We start from the raw sequence: 25,225 nt of genomic DNA on the forward strand, positions 1-25,225 counted from the left end.
GATAGTCCTAAAAAGACCGCTATAAAGACAGACGGCAGACCAACTACCAGATCTTTCCAGTTTGATCTCCAGCTGATTCATAGGGCCAGTCAGCCCCGTCAGCAGCTGCCCCAACGGGGCTTTTCTCTGTGTCTGGAACATTACCAGGCACAGTGTTGCTCTGAAGGTCAGAGACAAAGTAACACAGCTGCTTCTGCAAACATCCAGCAGCTTGCTCGCTCAGTAAATATCGCTGAGCAAATGAACCGCTCCCTCAACACCTGTGACCTGTGGGAGAAGAAGGAGGAGCCATTTTGAGGAAAACAGCTGTTTGTTCGGTTCCTCGGCAACAGGTGAGTCGGTCAAGTGACCGAGCTCCACGTGGAAAGGCCTAGGATGACCTCAACGTGATCGTAAACACAGGCAGGAGACAAAGGTTGGTCCCACAGATCGTAAACACAGGCAGGAGGTGGGACCAACCTTTGAACCTTCGGCCCAGAATGATGGGACACATTCTCTGGTCTCCACTGACTCCTTCAAAAAACGTTCTCCTCTAAACAAAATCATTCTTCATTTATGTGTTTTGGTCAATGGTGATGATGTGGTTTTCTACGTTATTGGATCACGTAAAACATGCTGAAATAAAGTTTGGACTAAATCAATGTGACAATTTTAAAAGCAAAACAAAAAAGGAGACTCAAAGCTGAAAACACTGCACACCCACACTTCCTGTGCTGTGCTTTCATGGCTTCGGAGGTGGGTTATTGCTCCTTCTGCTTGGGGGGGGGATTCAGTTCTGAGGTGTCGTTTAGATCAAAAGGGTTCTTGGATGGGCCCGGATCTGCTAGATCTCTGATGATGTAAGTGGTCCAGCGGTGGTGTGGTGACCTGTGCATGACCTCCTCTGCTGCTGCTATTACTTTCTATGAAGATGAATGAAATAGTAAAATGAAACACTGTGGTATTAGAAGTAACGAGTTGGGGTTTTTGTTTTGCCCTCTTTTTTAAAACTGAGTAGGAGTTCCATACAAACAGGAGGTGGGTTGAAGGAAGACAGACATGATGGGTACAATGTTGCAGCTTTCTCCAGGTGTTTGGAGCTGGAAGTGCGCTGGGCTGTTGAGGGGAGGAGTGAAGGCTGCTGGGTAACCTGCTCTGCAGGTTTGTCTAGTGAATCATTCACTCCTGCTGCAGCACTCAGAAGGACGACTGGAGCTCGTGTTCATCATGAGCAAAGGCGGCACGCTGAAAGTGAAAAACTTTCTGAAACTAAAGCCATCTGACAAAGACAGCAAAGAACACAAACTCTCAGACTATATCAAAGATGCAGGAGGGGTTACTTTCAAAGGGGCGACCCACAACTCTCCGCAAAATCCCGGTCCTGTCAGCCCTGGAGGCAGTGTCGGGCTGGCCGCTGATTCAGTACCAGTGTCCCCGAGATCCAAGAAAGGACTGAGGCAGCTGTTCAAAATCTCAGCCAAGAAATCCAGAAGCAGGGACGCGGAGGGAGAAGTGGACGTGTTTTTCCCTGACCACGATGACATGGGCACATTCAGCAGGCACTGGTGAGAGCAGTATCACTATTATTTTATTACTATCATTATTAGTAGGAGCAGGAGCTGCGGTGGTGGTGGGTTGGGGGCACATCGAGACTTTTACAATTGCCTCTGCCAGACCACTTAAAACATACATTTACTTCTAACCCTAAAAGATGGCATGGAACCGCCAAATTTTTTACAGAGTAAAAACCAAATCAACACATTGGGAAGTTGTGAAACAAATGTTGCTTTTTGTGGAAACTGGTGCTGCTGACTCAGACTGAGAAGCAGATTCCCAGGGCTCGGGAACCCCCGCCTGCAGTCAGGAACTGAGGTCCAGCTGGTCAGCTTTTGTTGGTCCCGTAGTGAAGACAGGAGAACGTGTGGCAACCAAAACGCAAACACCGGAGCCGCTCTTGTCGGTTCAGCTCCTCATTATGAAACATGTCATTATCAAGTCTCCCCCCTTGGCAGTGAGACAGGCTCAGCCTGGTTCACCGAACTGCCCTCTGGCAAGTTGTTTCACAATGACTCCAACGGCTTCAGAAAATGCTCAGCAATGCAAAACCCTAAAAGAGTACATGCCTCACACACACACACACACACACACACCATCACATGTTAGCTGGGTAATCTACTCTGACAAAATGCTGCTTCTTAATTGAAACAGTTCTTTCAGTTGCACAGCTGTTACGATTCCACCCATTTTGAAGAACATTTTCTGGCTAGTGTTGCTGTATTGTTGTGCGTGTGGATCTGATGGACCTGTTGGAAAGAGGAGACCTGGAATCGTGTCACTTTACACGACGTGGTGTACTTGTGTAGAAATACTGAGGAATTAAACCTGAGGCTGTGCGGAGCTGTGCAACTAGGTGATCCCACAGAAAGTGTGTGTGTTTGGGGTTTGATGGGTGCACCTCTGGCAGCAGTTGATCAGATGACCGTGAACACACCAACAGAAAATCACTAAATGGAGGGAAATTCCCTGCTGGAATCCAACAGAAACCATTACAGATATTCCAGGGACAGTTTGGATACAGACTCTAGACGAGGAGTGTCAAAACCCAGTCCAAGATGGACGCAGTTTCCTGACCTTTCTGTCCTACTCATTGCTACGAGAACGCTTGCTTTGTGATTTCCCCGAAACCGATGTTGCAAGACAGAAAGCAGATTTCTGATCACATTCAGTATAATCTCAGCATTGCATCGGTATATATTTAGGTTAATGTATTTATCGGGCCAAAGGTGGAAAGCACAGCATTTATGGTCCCTTCTGCTGTGAGGAAAAGGTCTGTCTGTGGTTTTACACAAGGAAAGGAAGAATCAAAGGAAGGCTTGATGTCAAAGGTTCTGAGCACACAAGCACAATCAGCCCCCCCCCCCCCACACACACACACACACACACACAGTAAACACCAAGCTCAGTGGTATTTAATTACCCTTTCATTCATTATTCAGTATTAGTCTATATTTATCAAGATCTCTCGATGGGTTCTTGTACTTTCTCCCAGCCACATTGAATCCGCTACCAGTATCAAGTAGGTGTCCTGGTACTTGGTTCTTGTATCTTCTACCGCCAGAGTACAAAGTAAAGCTGGCTGAGAATGTTGGTCAGGTGGAGAGATGCTCACTCGATAAAGTTGAGCTCACGTCATTGGGCAGATTTCTAAATTGAGTCTCCTTGACAACGGTGGCCTCTCTTGTTGCACTGGGGTTCAGTTGGGGGTGTGTGGGTGAAAGGTCTGCCTCCTGGGACTCCTGTGGAACCATGTTGGCTCTGGTAACAATGTCGTCTGGTACGAGCAGTCCAGAGCATCCAAACCTTTGCGTCTCCAGAGCTGCTTCATGACTTTATGAACCCTGATTTTTCATTTATTTTGAAGGACTTCTGAATGTAAGAGGTCAGTTCAGCTTTGTCTGCGTGGTGTGTGTTAAAGATGCTCTGCAGAACCCAGAGGGTGACTGCTGAGTGAGAAACCCAGGCAGGAAAAACTCTTAACAGTTAGAAACCTTGAGCAGGACCAGGCTCCTCCTACCAGTGGCTGAAACAGGACAAGGACAAATGTGGCATAAGGAAGGACAGAAAGAGAAGAACAGATAGTCCAGTCACGTGTGCTGTTTATGGGGTGCTGTTCTGAATCTGTGGGTTGGAACCTGAGGGGGTGAGTGGGCACCCATGAGGTGAGTGGTAGCTGCGGAGAGAGAGCCCTGCTCTGCTCCGGTCACTTATACTGCTGGAAGCCTCCTGGTTGCTGCAGACCCACCCAGCATCTGGCAAACAAAGCCCTGCACCATCTCCAGCAGCCACTCCCTGATTTCATGCTGATTCAGAGACTGGTTTCAAACCACAGAGCGACTTTAGCCAGTCTCATATCCAGTAGCAATTCTCTGGGTTTTAGCTGCTGCTGACACACTCGCTGCTGAAGAAACCTTACAATTAGCCCTACATGGCAACGGTGTGGCCCAGGCCAGAGTCTCTAGGAATCACCCCATCCGTCACCTGGACACGCTAACACCTCCAGTCTTCTGTCAGCCCACGGTGCACCTTTGAACCTGGAGGCGGTCTAAAGTCCTTGGAATGCCCGCAAACACAAGGAAGCCAGAGACAAACATGCAGATTTATTATGGACTGACAACAAGTGCTTTATTTTATTGCTTTATCTAGTCGGGGATTTTGGTTTTGCTCATTGTTTCTTCTTTTTTTTAAGCAAAAGTGTTTCCAGGGACCAAATTTTAAGCCAAAGGAGTTCATAAAATACCAATGAAGTTGTTAAATTCCAAGAGTTGAGCAATATTAGCAGGTTTAACACAAGCAAACAAAATAATACATGAGTATTCATATATCACCCCTCCATCATATGGCTGCTGCCACATCTATCTGCTGATGTAGCAGTTTTCCCGCTTCAAATTCCTCAGGAAGAGAAAACTCTCAGTCCTTCATGGAGCAAGTCGCAACAGGCATCCTCCTGTGAGCAGAGAAGCTGATGTGAACATGTTCTTACTGCCAGTGTTCTACATTTAACCTTTTACACTGGTTTGATACCACTGGCTGAGCTGTGAATCCACAAGAGCGGCAATTAAAAAGCTGCTTATCTTGGAAAATCAAAAGAACTGCTTTCCTGATGATCAGTGGAAGTCCTGTACTTGTCACAGACTCATTTTTTTCCAAAACCACACTTCTTTCTCGTTTTGGCACATGACTGCCCCCTATAAGTAGGTCCAAGTATTACACCTCGTTTGAGTTGCAAGCGTTTAATGCCGACACTGTCCTGGTGCCTGTTAATCATTGTCTTGAAGTCGCTGGACTCCCCATTTACCTTTGAAACCATTACCAGATGGTTCCAAACTGTCTGAATCGGTCCTGGGTGCATGTTCTGTTGAATAGGCCCACTATGAGAACTCGTTACAGAATGCACAAGTTGACCTCAGGGGCTCAAGAGCCATTTCTTTAAAAGCCTATATGATTGATTGGTGGCAGTTGTGACTCGGCTAACAACAAGGCCTTTGTTTTTGTTGAACCAAAAACAAGTCAGAGCTGGTTTGGGCTCCGCATCAGCGAAGTGATTTCCCCCTTCGATTTGACGTCCCGTTTGTTTCGGAGTACCAGCGACTCTCTCTCCGTGAGCCCTTCAGTGTTTTAAAGAGGCCTTCTGAAGTGATACCTTTAGGCCTTTACAGTGCCAGGGCCAGAGGTTAAAAGGTTAAAATAAGCTGGCAGGAACATGTAAAAATTGCTGAGTAGCAGGAAACGGAGGAAGAAATGAGGCCACAGGCTTCACGGAGACTCCTTCTTTTGTGTGTTTCCCTCACACATGTTATCCTTTCTGTCATTTCTGAAACTGGTTACAGTTGTTAAAATGGTGGCTCTCCATCCCTCTGGTTACCATGTGACCCTGTTTTTCCTGTCTTTGAGCAGCCCTCTGACAGACACCCTGCGGATCCTCATTATACTCTCATTATGAGAAGGTGTGTCAGCCTGTTTTATCAAGCATAAGCTGGAGACGTTTGGCACGCTGACTGCCTGACTGATGTTTTCTGTCACACATGATTTGTTAAACACGTGTGACATCATGATGACCCACATGGATGCAACAGACAATTCCTGTCTGCTCAGTCCGTTTAAATGGGATGTTTGTTGCTCTTTTTCAGAGGAAATGCAGTGTTGTCGTGCTCTGTCTGAAGGGTTGTGTAGGTTGGGTTTGGGTGGAACGTCTGTAGAAGAGCCGCTCCTGTTGCTCTGACATGCCTCACTGGTGTTCGAGAATCGTCTACAGGGCTCTAATTGCTCTGCCTTCTTGTTGCGGGAGAATGCTGCCTGCTTTTTTAAAAATGTCTCCTGGAACTGAAGGATTCTACATGAAACCAAATGAAAAATTAAGGTCCCAAAATGCCCCAAATAGTGTGTTTCTTTGTGTCCATGCTCTCTGCTCACACTATAGTTGTGTTGTGTCTCTTTTATGGAAAAAGAGACAAACACAGTCTGAGTGTGACATGTCCAAGATAGTACACTTAAAACACACACCCATGTGCACACACACGCACGCGGGTATTGTAAGAAGAAACAAAAGGCCAATAACAAAACATCCTCTCTGTCTCCTCCCCCATTTCCTGCATCTGCCTACAGGAGCTACGACCAGATGAGTGTTTCCACAGAGTACAGCATCCAGACGGAGTCACAGCTGGACCCTCAGTCCGAGTCCACCTCCATGATCAGCTTTGACATGAGTCAGCCGTACAGCTCAACATCGGCCTCCAAACACTTCAAGGTTGGTTCTGTCAGCATTTATCAGAGGTATTCTATTAGAAAGCATGTTTTCTCTTTTACAGTCACACATAATAGCTTTAGTCCCACTGAGGACTTCATGAAGTATTGAGATAGTTGTTATGGTCATTAGAATAATCTTTGTTGCAACGTTTGCATTTCACTTTGAACTGAGCCGCTAGAGGAGAAAAAAACTAAGGTGTGGAACATTTTAATTGAAAACAAACCATTTTAAAGGCATTTAATACTGAGTAGGTGCAGAAAATTCAATTTACCGGAACAACACTGATCTTTTTTAATTGTTAACCTGTGCAGTGAATCACATCTATGGATCACGATGCATAGAGCCCTCTAATCACCGAGTGTACAATGTTTTCTGTAGCTCTGACTCCAAACGCTACAAACAGCATAATCTTGTGTTCACTTGTGTTCATGAGCTTGGGCTCAGTGACCTTTGTGCCAGTGAGGAAAATCCTCCTGAGCACATGGACGTAGGTGTAGGGAGCCACATCTTTACATTTGCTCACACTACCTGAACTCACACTTGTGCTCCTTTAAACGATCTGATGATGGATTTTAACCAAACCCTCTGAGCCCCAGCAGGGCTGCTTTGGGGCTTCTCTTCAACTGTTTAGACATGAACAGGAAAACCCAGAACTGTGTTTGTTCAGTCCAACCGTGTCATGTTTGACGCTGCAGAATGTGTCAGGAAAGTTGGCTTTTTGTGCACATCTCACTGGTATCGGCTCTGCAACACTTTTTTGAATTTGCCCATTTGTCTTTAAATGTTTTGAGTGACCTTGTTTGTGGGTGTAACCACACTTCCAGTTGGGGCACACTCAGGCTGGCCTGCTTTCTCTGTTTAAAGAGAAATGCTTCCACTCTTTTCAGCCAGCAAGGAACTATTTCTGTTACTGATAATTAACTGGCAACAAGCCTGAATGGTCATCCGTAGCTGAGATCGCCAGACACCAAACCCCTTTTCCAACTGTACTTCGACTTTGTTGTGTGTCGAAGGGTGAACACACCAGTATGACCTGGTTTGTGTGTTTCTGGGGGTTTTCCTTTCAGGAAGTGATGGGATCCTTGCTAACCAGTGCCATACAGCACTAAAATCTCTTTACGTTTGCAGCCAGAGAGAAAAGGGTGTGACATGTGTTGTCTCCAACTTCGTGTTGATCTTCCCGTCATCTTTTTTTCTGCTCTCTTTCAGAATTCAGAAGAGAGAAGGGGCATGCTCAATCGCATTAGCCATTTCTTCAGCACCAGGAGGAAGAGGAGCAGCAGTAAGCGGCATTCAGACAGCGACAGTGTCGTATCACCACCTCTTTCTCCATGTTCAGTCCAGTCTGAAGAGGAAGATGGACTGAAGACTCCAACGCCATCTCGTAAAGATTGTGACATATCGTTGCCTGGTTTGGCAAATGCCACAAGAGAACCAGAGCTTTTTGAGACCCTTAGCCAAAGCTCTGGCCAAAGCACATCCAGCATTGTGTCTCTAGTAAGATGTAATGAAGAGGATTCTCGGAGCATTACACCCAAAACTTTGGGCCTTGCTGTCACACCTCGTCCGAATCCAAATTCAGAGCGAGGCTCGGAATCACGAGTGCAGAACAAGCATCTACAGAGCAGCAGCATAGTCCAAAGTTCCACAGAATGTTCCAAAGAGGATGAGCCTGTCAATCACACGACACTGTTAGAATCCAAAATCCCACTTTCTGAGGTCACTGCCACTCCAAGTGTCCCAACATCACCCAGCTCAGATGCTTCCATATCTAATAACTCCAGGAACACTGTAGAAAACCAGCAAAGGTCAAGTCAAACAGTCTTTCCATCATCTGCCTTGGATTTGACTCCACGGGTCATTGAAGAGGGTCCAGACACACCAAGGGAGGATGCAGGAGCCAATGAGATGCAAGTCAGCCATCCGTGTGAACGGGAACACCCACCAGGAACTACCCATCCATTCTGTCCCCTTCAGCTCCACAAAGCCATAAAGGTGGAGGGTTACCTGAGAGAAGAGGAGAAAGAAACAGAGAAAGCAGACAATGCAAAAGGTCTAACAAATGACTGGCAGGATGACTTCCAAGCGGACATGCCCCTCGTCCTGGCTGTACCTGCAGCCGTCATTCCGGAGGATTCTGACACTCGAGATACTACGGACAACCCGTCCAACACTTTGTCTTCCATCGGGTATTTGCAACAACCAGGCACCTCACAGGACTCCCAGACAGGCTTGCTAAAGACAACTGGGCCAAGCAGCAGTAAGGAATCAAAGCCAAGCACACCTCAGGAGAGACACGCAGCAGGAGAAGTTTGTGTTACTCGCAAAACTGTTAATTTGCCTTCAAAACACAAAGTAATGCCTCAGAGAGTGTGTGGACCCAAAGTACAGAAATTGGCTCAGGAGAAAGCACCTATAGAGGAAAAGAGACAATCACCTTCTCAGAAGATCTCAGATGCTGATGTGGTGAGATCTCAGATGCTACAGTGGTGAGTATTCACGGTTGATACACATGTTAATACTATAGACACAGTCAAGTTATCACACCTGTCAGCCTACATTCAGGACCCCGGCATGACAAAGTAACAAACTCATCTATACAGTCTCACAGAGCTGAATGCAGTATTCATGCTTGAACCTTCGGATGTAATTCTAGCTTTCTGTCTTATTGGGTGTGGTGTCATGAGCTTCATGACATTAAGCCATCTAAAGTTTTTTTAAAAACTGCTCCTTTGTCTTGTCCTGTTGAGAGTGACCCTTTGTTGTGTGTGTGTGTGTGTGTGTGTGTGTGTGTGTGTGTGTGTGTGTGGTGTGTGTGTGTGTGTGTGTGTGAGAGAGAGACTGTGAGTGTGTGTATAAACTTTATAACACTGATAATGTTTTATAATTGCTTCTCTGTCCCCTCTCTATTTTCACGGACTAGCGTCGAAACCAAAGAGAAGCTCACCCAAATCAGCTGTGAGCCAACAAAAAAGCCAGTAGAGTGTGACAGAAACCCTCCGGGACCCTCGAGTCAAGAACAAACTGAGATCGCAGCGTCGCACGGACACAAAATAGTGGTTGGCGGTGACTCCAGGGTGAAAGGCCAGCTTAGCAAAGTCACACTCTCTAACCAAATAAGTACCTCTGCAGTGGAAAGGAGCCCCGTCGTGGAGGGTGAAGCAAAGTGTGCACTGATAAAAATTGCAAATGATGCCAAGAATGAAGCAAATTCTAGCCAAGTCTTCAAGATGAACAAAATTGGAATTGGTAATGATGTCTCGCAAAGTAAACACAGCAATGATGATGCATTTAAAGACCAAGGCAAGTGCGATCCTTGTCTTCAAACAGTATCAAAGTCAAAAATCCCCAAAAGGTTGATCCCAGGTGACGACGTAGCAGTGACAGTGTGCGACACCTCACTGACAGATGCCTCTGGAAGAGTTGCAATCAAAGCCCAGAAACAAACTTGCACCAAAGAATCTTCAAAAACAGAAAATAAAGTGGACAAAAAGCACATGACAGGAAAAAAAGAGGACTTAAGTGACATTGGTGGTGTAGGAAAACAAGGGGATAGCATTAAAACAGCACAGTCGGTGGAGAAGCAAAGCAAATATCCTGTAAACAATGCATGCGACCGTGAGGATGTGAGGGCCTCCTTGGCATTAAAGAGTGCCAACATTCCATGTCTGACTGGAAAAAACTGTGATATCACAACTATAAATGAGACAAAGAGACCAGCAAAGACCAGCAAAATAAATCTGGAATCAGAGCTACAACAGAGCCCTAAAAAGCAGACATTGGCCCAAGGTCCCAAACACTCAAAGACAGGTAAGCTGTTAGCTACACCTAAGTGGGAACGAATGTTCAGCATGAAGGAAATCTCACATTTGGTGGTAAAATTTAGCATATTATAGAGATGTACTGTAGATGAACGGTAGTCTGATAGTTGAAGCATTAAAGGAATATTTTCACTGTGAACTTTTTATGAGTTCTCAGAGCTTTTCAGGCAGTCTGGACATCCCTAGTCAAAATGACTCTTGATGTGAAGCATTAAGCAAGTTGAAGATGAGATGGTCTCCAAAAGGCACAAAGTGAAACACACTTGTTTCAAGAGCCATGGCCAATTTGTTTTTGATTGTAAGTGGGGCAAATGGGAAAGATGGACCACGTAGTTGGATCCATCACGCTAAGGAATTCCAAAAAATTCTGGAAGCAAACAAACCAATCTGTAAAAAAAAAAAAGCTGAAGTGAAAACGAGGACGGCTTCTGGATAATGATCCTGAACACTCCTCCAAATCCATGATGCAACACTTAGACAGGTGCACGCCGAAGGTTTTGCCATGACCCTCTCAGTCTCCTGGCCACAGCATCATTGGAAAAGTATGGACAGACAGACAGACAGAGGAGACAGAGGAGCAGGTGGAGCACATATATCTGACAAGGTCAAAGACTTTTAGCATTGAGAATACCTGAAAACAAGAGTGGAAGGCTGCTGAAAACTGTGTTTACAAGCTGTGGTGCTGGCCAGAGGGGTGCGACTGGGTACCAAATATGCAGGGGGTCCAACTGTTTGCTGCAGGCCCGTTCCCTTTTCTTTTATATTGAAAATGAAAAAGATACATTACATTTTTTTTAAAACATTTTTTTAATATAAAGGTTTTATTTGTAACTTTATTCCTTTTGGAGATCAATTCCTCATCAACTTGCATAAGTGGCCACAGTAACTTGTTCCTAGATCACACTCATTGTGTGTGTGTGTGTGTGTGTGTGTGTGTGTGTGTGTGTGTGTGTGTGTGTCTTTTCAGCAGGTAGCAAACAGCCACCTAAACCACCCAAACACTCCATCAAAAGCAGACCTACTCTTCAAGACTGTGAGCCTTCATCTCCCGCCAGCAATGACAACACACTACAGCTGTCTAAGCAAAGTACAACCAAGACCAGCATGAAAGAGCAAGAAGATATGACATCAAGTGGAGGCCAGGTTCCTGCAGGCGATCCAAAGAGCCTCATTCCAGTAAAGGCAAGAAAAATATCACCTGACTCTCCCTCAAACCCGACTGCTGTTGAGCAGGAACACTCAAAGCAGAATACCAACCCTTGGAGAGCCGTCGATACACCCATTCATGCTACAGAACATCAAGTGAAGGTCAGTAGTGACCAAGTCAGATTGAAACCTATGGAAGATCAGAACAAAGTGGTCACAGACACAAAATCCAGTTCCAGTACAATTAGTATGAAGAGAAAACAATCAAAGGCATCTGAGGCAAGTAAGAGCAGCTCCATCAGCAAAGATATCGTTAAAGGAGAAATTAGTCTGGTCACTGGCCCAGACACTGAAGCAGTGGGTCAGGTGGTTGGTACCAGTCCACCCTATTCACCAGCCGCTCTTAAAAATATGGCTGAAGTTGACAGTCAACGACCACTTGATCAGACTCAGACGCAAACAAAAGTTGAGATTCTGCCTAAAACTCCACTGTGTACTGGTCAAAAAAAGGATCTTCCAGGGTCAAACCAGGTAGTCAATGACCCAACTGCAGATATACAGCAGGAGGAACAGGCCACTGAGAGCAGTCCTGCAAGGTTGTCTCAGGATCTGATAGCAGCTCAGGAGGATATCAGGGCTTTATCATCACAAACCACTGGACCAGATGAGGACTTGAAGAAGATACAAAGAGCAGAGAAAGGTCAACTTGATGGGACAGCAGAGGGTTTGAACATTGACCCCGAGAATGCAGATGTCGGCCAGTACCCCGTTAATGTTGAAAATAAACTAACAAATTTGAGAGAGGATTTGAGAGATGAATTAGAAAGACAGTTGGATTTCAAGACAAACAAGAAACTGAACTCTGACCTGAAAGCTCAACGCAGTCCCTTACAGTCTCTTAGAGAGACAGGGAAAGCCATTCCAGAAGCCTCACTAGTAACAAACTTCCAGACAGAGGGCAGTGATACTCAAGTCAAGAGCGCATTAGATGAAAATGAAGCCAGTGTCATGGATATAGGACAAGACTCTGAGTTAAGGAGAGTTAAGGAGATAGAAGTAGAAAGATCAACAGTGCTGTGCGACGACAAGCACTTAAATCCTGAGAGTCTGAAAAAATCAAAGCAAATAGTTGCTGATGTTCTAGGAATGGATGTAACCGATGTAATGCAAGAATCTGACAGCCACATGAAAGAAAAGGCAGGTGTCCAGCAAGAGGTGCAATTTAAAAAAGACCCACTGAGTGGCAACGAGACTGGGAGGTTCAGCGATATACCTATCGAAGAACATGTTTACGCAGCTGGTGAGCAGGGCAAATCCAGTGTTGCTCAGGAGACAGGTAGGAGACCTGATTTCATATTTTTGTGCACTGAAGCACAGGCTGCTGATAATCTTCATAAAAACAGGAAAATGTGGATTTCGCCAGATAGGATTTTAAATGATACGACAGATGATGACGTTTGCAAACAGGACATGAGCTCAACAAAAACATCAGCAGTGTCCAATGCAGAAAAGAAAATAGAGACAAGCTATCCAGGGAACACAGCAGAGACACAACAAAGAGAAACAACAGCAGCCAAAAGTATTCATAGTAAGAAAGTTGAGAATGAAAACCAGGATGGGAGGACTTTGGCAGATGGTCCTGTAGCTTTGAATGGCAACAATGATGTTTGTTTCCAACCAGAGGAGAAGTCCAGAGGATTGGCAATGCAGAACAGTTGGCAAATGAATACATCAAACACAGAGAGAACTTTTGTAAGCAAAACAACCCATAAAAGTGATGGAGAACTAAATGAAAAACTCCCAGTGGTTCAGGTTCCAGGCCCAAACAGCAGTGATGTTGAAAAGAGTGCTGATGGTGAGCCAAAGGCAAAGTCCGGTTTAGGACCAGAGTCTGAGACAGTCAGAAAAACAGGTCCCATAAACCTCAGTGATGAACAGAAGCTTGCAAACTCAGCAGGCAGCCAGTCTTTGACAGATACAACAAGCACATCATCTCCACCTGACAGCACTGACGGGGACGAAACTGCATCACGCTGGTTTGAAGGAGAACATCTAGAAAAGGAGAACGATAAAAGCAAGTCAGTGGTATTAACCAGCAAGCACGGCCATCCTGAGTGTGGTGGTGTTGAGGATTTTATCAAGAGCATTAAAGAGGGCAGCATTCCTTTCTCACAACCCCTAAAAAAACATGGTCATAAAAAGGCTCCATTACAGCTTCCAGCAATCAAGGAGAACCATTTTGAAAAGACCTTCGATCCAGAAGAATTCCATTTTGGTTTAAGAACAGACAGCAGTATTTTGAGTGGCCCCTCCCCAGCTATGGCAATTAAGCTTAATGCAGCCAAAAGGAAAGGAGAGAAGCAAGAACAACCCTCAAACAGTGATGTCAGTGAACAAGCTGTAGACCCACTCAAATCACATGATGAGATCATAAGAAAAGGTGATGTCAGAGACACAAACACTGGGACGGGAAGAGAGCAGCAGCCTATGAAACAACAAGAGTCGGCAGGACGGTTTGGAAGGATGTCCATCCTCGCCAATTTACTCAGTTCTCCACTGAAGACCAAAGAGAAGGCAACATGGGCTAAAAGTGACACCGTGTTGACCCTGGAAAAGGAAGACTGGCTTCCTCCTGAAAAACAAGGCCTCGGTCCACCCCTGCAGGCTGGTGAGGCCAACGTTGAGGTCACGAGATCAAAGGGTCACCACATGTTCGCAACGTCCAATGGTCCTTCCATAGACACTGTGAGTTGTTCCTAATTTTCTCTTCTCACCCCACTACTCCTGCACTTGAAATGTCATGTTCGTGTGATCCCATGTCTGGGGCACGTCAGGGCTGTGTGTGGGGTTGCCACACACATGGTGAACTGTGGTCCCCGGGACAGCATGGAGAAAACAGGAGCAATCACTATGTTGTTTCTATAGAAGTAAAAGAATTGCGTTCTTTCTTCCGAGTTAGCTTTAAGAGGCTAATATATAAAATAGGAATCTAATTTGATTCCAGATTTGCATGGCGAGGGGTTCCCACAAAAGACCCGGGAAGGTATGACCACATGTTCACAACGTCTAATCATGGTTGGTCTCAGCAGAGCTGCTGATGTTTTAGCTGATGAAATGTGTGTTTCTTCTACCAGATTGTCATATATGAACATGCTCAGTTTGGAGGGGAAGCCTTTCAAATCTCTCAACATGTGGAGGATGCCAGCAACATGAAGCTGGGCCCTGTCATTTCTGTTAAAGTCATCAGAGGATGGTAAGGTTGTGGGTCTGACGCCCCTTTCGTGCTCAATACAGTCCACCAATTTCAGTGCTCAAAGACCTTTTTAGATCCTTTCCGCTTCTGTTCTGTGCTGCTTGTAATAGAAACGTGCCTGCTGGCGACACGAAGGAAGTTATCCAAAAGTCCGTTTGTCCAACGTTGAGACTGCTGAACTTTATTTTCTCCTTAGCTGGCTCCTTTATGAGAAACCTGGCTTCCAAGGTCGTATTATTGCCCTGGAGGAAGGACCCACAGAACACATCGTGAATATGTGGGTGGATCAGGAACCCGGCTCAAAAGACCAGCCAAACCCGCCCATGCCAGCAGCCCCCATGGTTATAGGATCTGTCCGCTTGGCAGTCAGAGTAAGAGATAATGCAGTAAAATACAGACATGCATGTAACCTGCGGCTGGAAAGGAGCATGAACTTGTGCAAAAAGGCCAAAAGACACCCAGAGAAACATTTAAAACAGGACATTGTAACTACCCAAAAAAAATGTGACAAGTGTTTATGTTGTGTGCATTATAGGACTATAGCATACCACAAATCGACCTGTTTGCAGAGGTCAATGGCGTAGGGAGGATGACATCATACTGTGATGACACGGTAGAAATAAGTTCTTATCGGATCCCACAGACCACTGGTTCCATTCGGGTCCATTCTGGAGTGTGAGTCCAGTAAACTGATTAAATTATTGACCGAAAACATATTGAGTTATATAACCCCAATTTTGTGTGTGTGTGTGTGTGTGTGTGTGTGTGTGTGTGTGTGTGTGTGTGTGTGTTAAAGCAGCTGGTTGGTGTACAGTGATCCAGGGTTTGATGGATTTGTATCAGTATTGGAGGTGGGGGAGTACCCCTATCCTGAGTCCTGGGGTTTCTCTGAGCCCTTTGTTGGTTCTCTCCGGCCGCTGCACATGGTAATATAAAACTGAATTACTGTTTGATTCTTCTGTACATGGAAGGCATGCATGCGTCTGCTCCCCTGTGTTTTGGATGACAATGTTTTTTCATTGCAGGGGCCGTTACGGGTGGAATACCCTCATGAAACCAAGGTGTCTTTGGTTTTGCATATTTTTCCACACACAGTGAACTGAAATGTTTTATGAGATATATTTGATTGTCACACACACACACACACACACACACACACACACACACACACACACACACACACACACACATACAGTGGTGATGCAATTTTTCTAATGAGCAAAAAGTGACCAAGCCTATGGATCTTACACTGAACTATTTTTTTGTCCAGGCTGTAGTGTTTGAGAGGTCCAACTATGAAGGAGAGTGTTTACATATTAGCACCGATGTGTACAATTTGCACGAGAAGCCAGCGGATGGATGCCATGGCAAAGAGGACAAGAAAAGGAGGAAATGGTCTACAGTGGGCTCAATAAAGATACTGGGTGGTCTGTAAGTTTCTGAGAAAGTTTCCTTCTGGCTGGTTTTGGCCCTCTCTAGCACTCTGGCTCACTAGTTCCCAGCAAACCAATACAGATTCAATATGTCTGTGGCTCTCCACATAGCTGGGTGGGATATCTGGAGGAAAACTTTGAAGGCCAGCAGTACATCTTGGAGGAGGGCGAGTATCCTCACTACTCTGACTGGGGGGGCTCTGAAGGCAGACTCCTTTCATTGCGACCTGTGATCACAGTATGTCCCTAAGGCTCGATTTCATGATTAGAGAACTTTGGATTAAGCTTTTCTTCACTCTGCTGTTATCTTGTCCAGGACTTACTGTCTCCTCGTGTGAGGCTCTTCAGAGAGAAGCAGTTTGAGCACCTGGGGCTGGGCAGTGTGGACCTGCTGGGCCCAGTTGCCAACATAGAGGATATTGGCTATTGCAGCAAAACTCAGTCTATTGACGTCATTAGTGGAGTGTATGTAGCTATAGAGGCTGATTTTAATGAGGCCAAATCTTTTTTTTACCATTATGGAATCCTTCACTTGCTAAAATTGTTGAGTTTGATGATTTTTGTGTTTCTGGCAGTTGGGTGGCCTTTGAGAATCCTGGATTTAGTGGTGAGCCTTACATCTTGGAGAAAGGTCTTTATGCAAATCCAGAGGACTGGGGGTCTTTGAACTTCAAGATCTCCTCCATACAGCCCATCCTCCATGTAAGAAAACTGGTTACTGGACACATTTTCCTATACATATTAATCAAAATTCATTTTCCTAACAAACTTGATAGAGCAGAAGTTAACTCCCCTGTCTTTTTTACAGGAAACACTAATTGAAAGGAACAAACACAAGGTATCAGTCCGCCATTGGCAGCCTTTACATGACGGTTTTGCTCATCCGTTGGAGCCGTTATTCTGGTTTACCATTTCTGTTCCTGTTTTAGTTGGAGTTGTATTCAGAGCCAAACTTTCAAGGAAAACTGCTGGCTCTGGAGGACAGTAGAGCAGCTCTGGCTGAAGACTTCATACCCAGGTCCTGTAAGGTGTTCTCTGGCAGGTACCGTCTCCTTTAACGCTACTTAATACTAATGTACGAATAAAACATCAGTATTGTTATTGAACTGGAAGAAGCACTTGGTTGCTGTTCAGCCTCAGACATTGGGCTACAGCATCATGACAGCTTCCTGTTTGTTGCTCAGTTGGGTTGTGTATCAAGGAGCCCAGTTTACAGAGAACATGTACGTACTGGAGAGGGGTGAATATCCCAACAAAGAGGCTATGGGCCTGGCATCATCTGACACCACCATCCGCTCAATCCAGCACATCAGCCACGTAAGTAGCGCAGACGTCCCGCAGGTGGCTAATCACTAGGACCCCAATGACAATTCTGTTCCCCTCTGGTTTAGGAGCTCTCTCTGCCCTCCATCGTCTTCTTCAGTAAGGTGGACTTCAGAGGTCGCAGAATGATCTTCACAAATGGAGCCATCAACCTGCAACGAATGGGCTTGGACACACGGATTTGTTCCTTGGTGGTGGAGGGTGGAATGTACGTACGTCCCCTGTAGGGGTTATCACTGCTCTAGTTTTGTTTTGTTTTTTTTGGGGGGGGGGGGGGGGTGGGGGAGAGGTAACACTACCCAGGAAATGCTATTTTAGTTTTCATGTATTACTCATTAGTTATGTAAGGATTGAAAGTGTTTTGTTCGGTTTGACGAGAAATTAGCTGTAGTGTCAGACCCCTATAAGGCTGTTAACTGCTGCTAGCTTAACATAGTTTATTGTTGTACCAGTAAAGTTGTCAACCGCATGTGAAAGAAAGCAAAAGCAGATAAGAGTGTAAGCCAGCATTGACTAAAAATGTAGTTGTATGTCTTCCACACCTCACATCTTTGTAGGAGTGAATCTGCGACACCTTTACCATTTCTGTTTCCACAGATGGGTTCTGTACGAAGACAACAACTATTGTGGAAGGCAGCTCCTGCTGCATCCAAGTAAAGTGGCAGACTTGTGCAAATCCAGCGGCTGGCAGCGACTGGGATCCCTGCGCCCATTACACCAGGTAGAGAGGGAAGAAAAATGTAGGCTTGAATAGAAAAAGTTTAATCAGGACCCCTCCGGGTTTTTCATCTAGTCAGTTATCCAGGGATCCACTGCACCCAAATGCCACCTGCAGGAATTTCTCTGGTGTTTGGGAAACAGTTTAAATCAGAACCACTTTTCTTCTTCAACAGACACACGTGTACTTGCGGCTGCGGAACAAGGAGACGGGAGGTGTGATGTCCTTGACGGGGACTTTGGATGACATCAAACTGATGAGGGTTCAGGCCCTGGAGGAGACAGGGGCCCTGGAGCAGATCTGGCTCTACAGGGATGGCCAGCTCACTTGCAAGGTTATCAGCATGATCCTGCATCCTACATGATGCAACACATACATGTTGGTCTGCTGGAGACTTCATGCCGATACTTAAGAAGAGACTGTCAAATCTCTATAGTAACTGCAGAAAAATTGGTATTTACTTTATTTATCACACCTGACCTACTGATAAAAAAGGACCTGGAACACATGGATTTTAGGCAATGCAGTAATTCTCATTCCTCTTGTCCAAGCTGGTGGAGGACTGCTGCCTGCAGACGTCCAGTGGGGTTGTAATGGCTGGGAGCAGACTCTGTGTTTCCCCTGACAAAGACATCGGCCAACGGTGGAACATCACCCCCGACGGCCTGGTGCGCTTCCACCTCAGCCCTGACCTGGTCTTGGAAGTCAAAGGTCTGAACATTTCAGCTGGTGATGACAATGTAAATATGTCTCATGGGAACAATTAACTGTGCTTTTCCTTACAGGCGGGGGCCAGTATGACAAGAACCAAGTGATTCTCAACAGTTTTGATGAGAACAAGTTGAGACAGCGGTGGACTTTGGAGGTCTTGTGAGCCACTGCTTCGAGTGGAAGCGGTTTAATGCCTCCCAGACATGAGCTGAAGCTCCTCCAGGGGCAACAGGTCCTGCGGTGATGGAACTCTGGAGGGACTAGCCTGACAAAGGTGAGAGCGTCGGACCATGTTAAGCCCCACTGCAGCCGCTTTCACCACAAAGGGTGACCAACTAAAGGAGTGATTTACATTGGTTTTTTTAATTCCTCAAAACTGCAGAAATATTGTTCTCTTCACATAAAGACATTTTCTGAGTGGACATCTGCTTTACAGTCAGTATACAGTCTGTAACCACATTTCAAAGGTTCCCAAGCTTGACTTTAGCTATGCTACTTAATTTCACTCATTCTATATTCTCTATATGTGTTTTCTGAATTGCAATACAGCTGGTAATTGCAGTATGTGAATGGATGAGAGAACTGTTACATGTATAAAAGAAACTTTTCTAGCATTTTGTAATAAATGTTTCTCATGAGATTTGTGGATGAAGTTTCTTTTCCATAACAAACGATTGACACGCAATCTGTTTTGAACTCCTGATTGTGCCATCGGCCCCTGTAGAGTGGGACACCTCCACCCACTTCAGCCTCCGGGTAGGTTGGGTCATCGGGGAGGGTGTAGGGCATCAGCCAGTCCCACTTTTGACTGGCTGAATGAAAGTTTCTTCCAAAGACAATTTAACAGTAAACTTTTGTAAAAATAACTCACTGATATTCTGCAGCGGAGGACATAGGTGGCTAACAGTCTGTGTTCAAAGGATTTTAATTTAGTTCTTACAAAAAAAACGTGTTATCCACACATTTAAAGCTACGAGTCAGCCCTGGGTAATCTGGACCACAGTCTTTCCTCGAGCGTGACCCTTCTCCATCCTCTGAAAGGCCTCAGGAACCCGAGGAAAATTGAATGTTTCTTCCACCACTGCCTGGATCTGCAAAGGAACATTAGCAAAGATGTCTTGTTTCTCTATTTATACAACACTACAAACATGAAAAATGCTCTCAACTACCCTAGAAAATAAAGAAAAGAAGAAAAAAGATCTTTCCAGATTGCTGAAAACTGGTTACAGCTGTGTGTTAATGTCAGTGTAACTACTGTTTTACATCACACGTAATATCTGTCTGAGTTATGATATAACTGAGTAGTTTAGAATAAAAGTGGCACCTGTCCTGCCTGCACCAGGGCTCCTATTTCATCCAGCGCAGGTCCACTGGCTGCAAAGAATCCCCAGCGGTAGTGAACTCCTTTTGCTATGTGCTAACAGTATGGAAACAATAGCGTGAAATGATGAATAATTTATTAATGACAATTATGCTGCCTGGGTGCAGCATTAAGCTAGCAACACTCCCACAATACCACAAGCTCAGAAGAAGCTGTATTAATCAATAAACATCATTTCTGAATGTATCAAAAATGTACATTCTGTTTTGTGCGGTCTACCTTGAAGACCCTGGAGGTCCACAAAGCAGCAGTCTTCACCATGCCATCAGCAACACCCAGCACGTCAGCGTTGTGGACAAAGGGTGTGACCAGGGTGATGTATGTGGATCCACTCCAAGGCTTCAGCAAACCCGGAGCCCAGTGCTCTGTTTGGCCCCCAATGGTATCCAGGATCAGGTCAAATCTTGAGGAGAAAAGGAGGGAGCAAGATTAATAACAGAGGACAGCTCTTAAAACATACATGGACCACATCAAAAACCAGGTCAAAGCTCAAAGCAGATGTAGTGACACGTTATCATTCCAGTAGACCGCTCCGTTCTCAGAATGCTGGTTTACTTGTGGTCCCCAGAGACTCTAAAGGTAGAATGGGGGGCCGAGCATTTAGCTACCAGGCCCTCCTGCTGTGGAAGCAGCTCCGTGTCCAGGTATGGGAGACTGATTCCATCTCTACTTTTAATAATAGACTTAAAGCCTACCTCTTTGAAAAGCTTATTATCACTAATTCTGTAGTTCCAGTTACTACCATAGACAGACAAATAATCATACTTAGGGGGTTGTCTAATTATTAGGTTAACATCTTAGCTATGCTGCTATAGACCGAGGCTGCCCCCCCCCCCACCATAGACAATGATAACTCACTTCCCGCCCAAAGCCTCAAGCTGGTCCTTCACGGGTCCAGCAGTGTAGTCCACTACACAGTCTGCTCCCAGAGCCCCAACCAGCTGCTGAGCATCACGGGAGCAGGTAACGGTCACGTGGGCTCCCCAAGCCTTCAGAAGCTGAACACACATTAATACCACCTTGAAACACAACTGCAGAGCAAAAGCGTGTGAGTACTTTGAGTTTTGTCCAGTTCCTAAGAAGTAAATTCACATTTGTGTAAATCTGATTTACACAATATAAAACCTTGTGCAATGGCTGAGGGAGGACACTACCACTGCAATATTTTTTATCATACCTGTATAGCAAATGTTCCTACTCCCCCAGACCCACCGAGAACCAAAATCCTGTGGAGACAAACAGTGTTATTCAATAATCTTGTGTGGGCTTCGGACTGTAACGTTCCCCTACCTCTTTGTCGCACAGTTGTCTTCTGTGAGTCCTCCAGTGTTCACCAGTGCTGACCAGACTGTGGTGGCCACATAAGGGACGCCCGCTGCCTCTGTATGGGTCATTGATTTTGGCTTGTGGGACACCTGAGAACAAGACATGTTATGCAACACCACTTACAAATAGGTTTTTTTCACTGTGAAAAAAGCTGAAAAAGAAGATCCATCCATTAATCGAGTCTGTGGGGTTGTAGACCCTCAGCCATCCTCCCAACCCATGCATGTGCTCACCCTCTGGGATTCTTGTGAGGGTATTCTCCAGTAGGATGGAGTACTGGACTCCTTTATATGAGGTGTTCAGTCTCAGTCCAGCCAGTGCCAAAGCTTGGTCCACATTGCAGGTAACAAGTCAGGTTTGTTTTTAATGAGGGCTGGACGCTGCCATGGCCCTGTTACTGGTTCTCGTCATAACCTTCTTGAATAGAATTTCAATGAACGGCTCTGGTTATTGAGAGGGTTCAGTTTAGGACTGGCTCCCTGCTTTTGGGAGATGATGTAGTTTGGCTATCTTCATCACACCACGATCTTCAGTCCTCACTGGACCAGTTCACAGCTGAGGGTGAAGCCACTGGGACCAAAACTGGGCCCATAAAGGGTGGAGTGCCTTCTCCAGGTCACTGATGAGATCCTAGTCCTTCTTTCACCCATCTGTCAAACATCTGTCTCCTCTGGCTAAAACCTTCTCCTTTCTGTCCGGGAACTCATAACTTCAACCACACCCTTGATCTAGTTCTGACTTATGGTGTTGAGGTAGAACATGTGTCAGTGTTCCCTCAGAACCCACTCCTGTCAGATCATTCTTTGATCACTTTTACATTTATGATTAAGGATTCTTCTATCCTCAGAAAACAGTCTTACTATAGCAGATGTCTTTCAGATAATGCTGTAGCTAAGTTTAAGGAAGTGATCCCTGTGCTAATCCCAGGACCACTGTGTGTTTCCCCAGGGATCAATCATTATAATCTTAGCCCTGCTGAGGTTGACTCTATTGCTGAAGGTGCAGCAGCCTCACTGAGAATCACCCTTGATTCTGTTGCCCCCCTGAAAAAGAAAATAGTAAATCAGAGGAGGTGTGCCCCCTGGTATAATTCACATATCAGGACCCTCAAGCAGAAAGTGCGAAGACTGGAAAGGAAGTGGCATTCTTGTAAAATAGACAGCTATCATGTAGCCTGGAAAGGCTGTCTATTAGTTTACAAAAAGGCCCTTCGCAAGGCTAGAACAGCTTATTTTTCTTCTTTAATTGAGGAAAATAAGAACAACCCCAGGTTTCTTTTCAGCACTGTGGCCAAATTAACTCAGAGTCACAGTGTTTTAGATCCTCGTATCCCTTCTTCCCTTAGTGGTGAAGACATCATGAGCTTCTTCACTGATAAATGTTGCGGTTAGTATAGAGGAGATAACGACTGTTTCATTGTCACAGTTAATTGGCACTGAATACAAAGGGCGGCACGGTGGTGTGGTGGTTAGCACTGTTGCCTCACAGCAAGAAGGACCCGGGTTCGATCCCCGGTTGGGATTGATTGGGGACTTTCTGTGTGGAGTTTGCATGTTCTCCCTGTGCCTGCGTGGGTTCTCTCCGGGTACTCCGGCTTCCTCCCACAGTCCAAAGACATGCATGATTGGGGATTAGGCTAATTGGAAACTCTAAATTGCCCATAGGTGTGAGTGTGAGAGTGAATGGTTGTTTGTCTATATGTGTTAGCCCTGTGATTGACTGGCGTCCAGTCCAGGGTGTACCCTGCCTCCGCCCATTGTGCTGGGATAGGCTCCAGTCCCCCCGCGACCCTCAGTGGAGGAACAAGCGGTAGAAAATGAGTGAAATGAGAGTGAATACAAATGAGCAGAAGCAGTAGCATTCCCTTTATAAAGAGCCTTGCATTTGAGGTAGGAGACACAGAAGTGACATAGCACCATGCTGAGTTTACCACAGTGGCTAAGCTTTTGGGTCCACTCTTCAGTGGACTCTATGATCACCTGAAAGACCTCTGTCACCCTGCTGGGTCATGGCTGCCTCTCTTCTCCTCCCTCTCTCCTCTCCAAGTAGATCAGTGATGATATAATTTCTTGTGTAGTTTCTCTGCTCCCCCCTCTCTGTATTCATCTACAGGTATTGCCGCCTTTATAGCTGTATGCTGCCCTGCCGACCTCCGACCCTGCTGACCCACTCTACTCTTATACCAGCAGCTTGTACTATTAATGTATTTCTATGATCTCTGCCTATTCTCTCTTCTCCACCTGTCCTCCCCCTCTCCTCTCTCTCTACCCAGCTGACCACCAGCAGGAGGGTCCCCCTACATGATCCTGGTCCTGCTCAAGGTTTCTTCCTGTTAAAGGGGAGTTATTCCTTGCCACTGTTGCTTGTTGGGGGTCAGGTCCTGGGATTCTCTAAAGCGCCTTGAAACAATTTTGATTGTAACAGACGCTACCTAAATAAAGATTGATAGATTGACAGTTTTGATCCTGTGTTTTAAGGTACCTCATTGGCACTCAGCACCACAAACTCAGCCAAGCTGCCTTGCTTCCATGGTGGGATAGCTGCCCAGACCTTAGAGAGACACGCAGAAAAGAAATACTTGAAAAGATCAATAAAATGAGTTCACAAGTGGCTGATAACTGAGCTCAAAAGACATCACGGCGCCCCCTCACCTACACAATTGCTATTATTGTTAATCATTGAATGGTTCAACACCAGAGCAGCAAAAACAAGGCATACATGTGAAGTGAAAAGGTTCCTGAGATTTACCTCATCCCCCTCTCTGAAGTACTTCACATCCAGCCCGCACTCCATGATGGTTCCAGAGACCTCCCTGCCCAGAATGAGGGGGAACTCGCTGCCGGACTGCAGGACGTTTAGAGGGTCCCTTTGCATAGAAAATGTTGCAGCACCGTGACCCCCTGAGAGCAAAGACATCACAACACGTGATGCATGAAACGGATCATCTGAAATATTTGCTGCCAAATTCACGAGTAAGAACCAAAAATACACAAAAGACAGCTTCTCACTTATTTAGTCTTTAAAGTAAATGAAATATGGAAGAGGCTATAGTTTCCACCAGGATTATTCTGTTCTCAACAGTCCGAGCTCATCTTTCTCACAGTCAGAATTTCATTTCAGCGATCATGAATGGTGTCTTTCTGACATAAATGTCCCTTTGCCACTCATGTGGTTCTTGCCATTTCAAACATAGAATCCATGATAATACTGGGAAATCGTGCACATCAAATCTGGTGAGCAGAAATTCAATTCACGCTGGCCATTGTCTCTCACCTCTCATGGAGACATCAATGGGGTTCAGTCCTGCAGCAAACACTTTAACAATCACCTCATTTGGATAGTTTATAACAGGGAAGGGGGCATCTTTAGAGAACCGCAGAACCTCGTTGCTGCCATATTTTTCAATAACCCAGGCGGTCATGGTGCTGCTGCACACCCTGGTAGCGCTGAAGAGTCTGGTGTGGCTGCACCTCCAACACGCTTTCATCTGCCGCGCAAACTGACCTTTTCTGACTCCAGAGAAAACCATTGCTTTCGCAAAATGGCCAATGGAACACATTTTCTTTGGATATAGAGGAAAAGCGTGCATTTAAATGGATATTGTAAATAAAAAATAGCTAAATTAAACACATCTTGATTTAGCACGCTGACCCTCTCATGTTTTACATCAGAATACGTAAAGCAAATGGTTTGAAGCAAAGAAGAAAGTAATAGATTTTAGTCCCATGTCGCCAACGTCCTCTACCGTAGAGAGCAGCTTTCGCTTCCTAGATCCGCCCCCCTGTAATCCCACCAATCACAGAGCAGTTTACTCAACCACTGACCAGTCA

At 45.5% G+C, this 25,225-nt stretch overlaps 2 protein-coding genes across 6 annotated transcripts; one reads left to right on the top strand and one right to left on the bottom strand.

Annotated features, from left to right (window-relative positions):
• Positions 1-1,148: 1,148 nt before the first annotated feature.
• Positions 1,149-19,328, top strand: crybg1a (crystallin beta-gamma domain containing 1a). 3 transcript variants are annotated; one of them, XM_057058831.1, is made up of 23 exons: positions 1,149-1,544; positions 6,142-6,283; positions 7,493-8,772; positions 9,207-10,093; positions 11,072-13,995; positions 14,255-14,293; positions 14,385-14,503; positions 14,700-14,874; positions 15,039-15,178; positions 15,300-15,429; positions 15,529-15,564; positions 15,774-15,934; positions 16,048-16,174; positions 16,253-16,401; positions 16,512-16,638; positions 16,745-16,774; positions 16,866-16,978; positions 17,121-17,253; positions 17,328-17,467; positions 17,857-17,980; positions 18,153-18,311; positions 18,529-18,688; positions 18,763-19,328. In XM_057058831.1, exons 1-23 carry the CDS (start codon positions 1,207-1,209, stop codon positions 18,849-18,851), a joined length of 7,722 nt encoding a protein of 2,573 aa, XP_056914811.1. In that variant the 5' UTR covers positions 1,149-1,206; the 3' UTR covers positions 18,852-19,328. The 3 variants fall into 3 exon arrangements, with proteins under 3 accessions (XP_056914811.1, XP_056914812.1, XP_056914813.1); XM_057058832.1 differs by having other exon boundaries at positions 15,303-15,429; XM_057058833.1 differs by having other exon boundaries at positions 11,075-13,995.
• A 267-nt stretch (positions 19,329-19,595) lies between these two features.
• rtn4ip1 (reticulon 4 interacting protein 1) lies at positions 19,596-25,174 on the bottom strand. 3 transcript variants are annotated; one of them, XM_057058862.1, is made up of 9 exons: positions 24,669-25,174; positions 24,144-24,295; positions 23,877-23,945; positions 21,360-21,484; positions 21,247-21,295; positions 20,928-21,067; positions 20,289-20,472; positions 20,013-20,062; positions 19,596-19,779 (listed from the first exon to the last, which is right to left on the bottom strand). In XM_057058862.1, the coding sequence occupies exons 1-8, from the start codon at positions 24,982-24,984 to the stop codon at positions 20,036-20,038; spliced, it is 1,062 nt and encodes a 353-aa protein (XP_056914842.1). In that variant the 5' UTR covers positions 24,985-25,174; the 3' UTR covers positions 19,596-19,779; positions 20,013-20,035. The 3 variants fall into 3 exon arrangements, with proteins under 3 accessions (XP_056914842.1, XP_056914839.1, XP_056914840.1); XM_057058859.1 differs by having other exon boundaries at positions 20,013-20,105; XM_057058860.1 differs by lacking the exon at positions 20,013-20,062.
• Positions 25,175-25,225: the final 51 nt, after the last annotated feature.

Source organism: Takifugu flavidus, chromosome 16 (assembly GCF_003711565.1).
Source record: "Takifugu flavidus isolate HTHZ2018 chromosome 16, ASM371156v2, whole genome shotgun sequence".
Taxonomy (NCBI): Eukaryota; Metazoa; Chordata; class Actinopteri; order Tetraodontiformes; family Tetraodontidae; genus Takifugu; species Takifugu flavidus.

What these genes read in the sequence shown, in the direction of transcription:
- crybg1a (XM_057058831.1), top strand. Translation starts at nt 1,207, where the DNA reads ATGAGCAAAGGCGGCACGCTGAAAGTGAAAAACTTTCTGAAACTAAAG. An exon ending in AATACCCTCATGAAACCAAG is followed by an intron (nt 15,565 to 15,773) that starts GTGTCTTTGGTT and finishes TTTTTTGTCCAG; the next exon opens with GCTGTAGTGTTTGAGAGGTC. An exon ending in TTGAAAGGAACAAACACAAG is followed by an intron (nt 16,775 to 16,865) that starts GTATCAGTCCGC and finishes TTCCTGTTTTAG; the next exon opens with TTGGAGTTGTATTCAGAGCC.
- rtn4ip1 (XM_057058859.1), bottom strand. Translation starts at nt 24,984, where the DNA reads ATGCACGCTTTTCCTCTATATCCAAAGAAAATGTGTTCCATTGGCCAT. An exon ending in TGGTGCTGAGTGCCAATGAG is followed by an intron (nt 21,485 to 23,876) that starts GTACCTTAAAAC and finishes TCTTGTTCTCAG; the next exon opens with GTGTCCCACAAGCCAAAATC. An exon ending in GGACCTCCAGGGTCTTCAAG is followed by an intron (nt 20,106 to 20,288) that starts GTAGACCGCACA and finishes CCATACTGTTAG; the next exon opens with CACATAGCAAAAGGAGTTCA.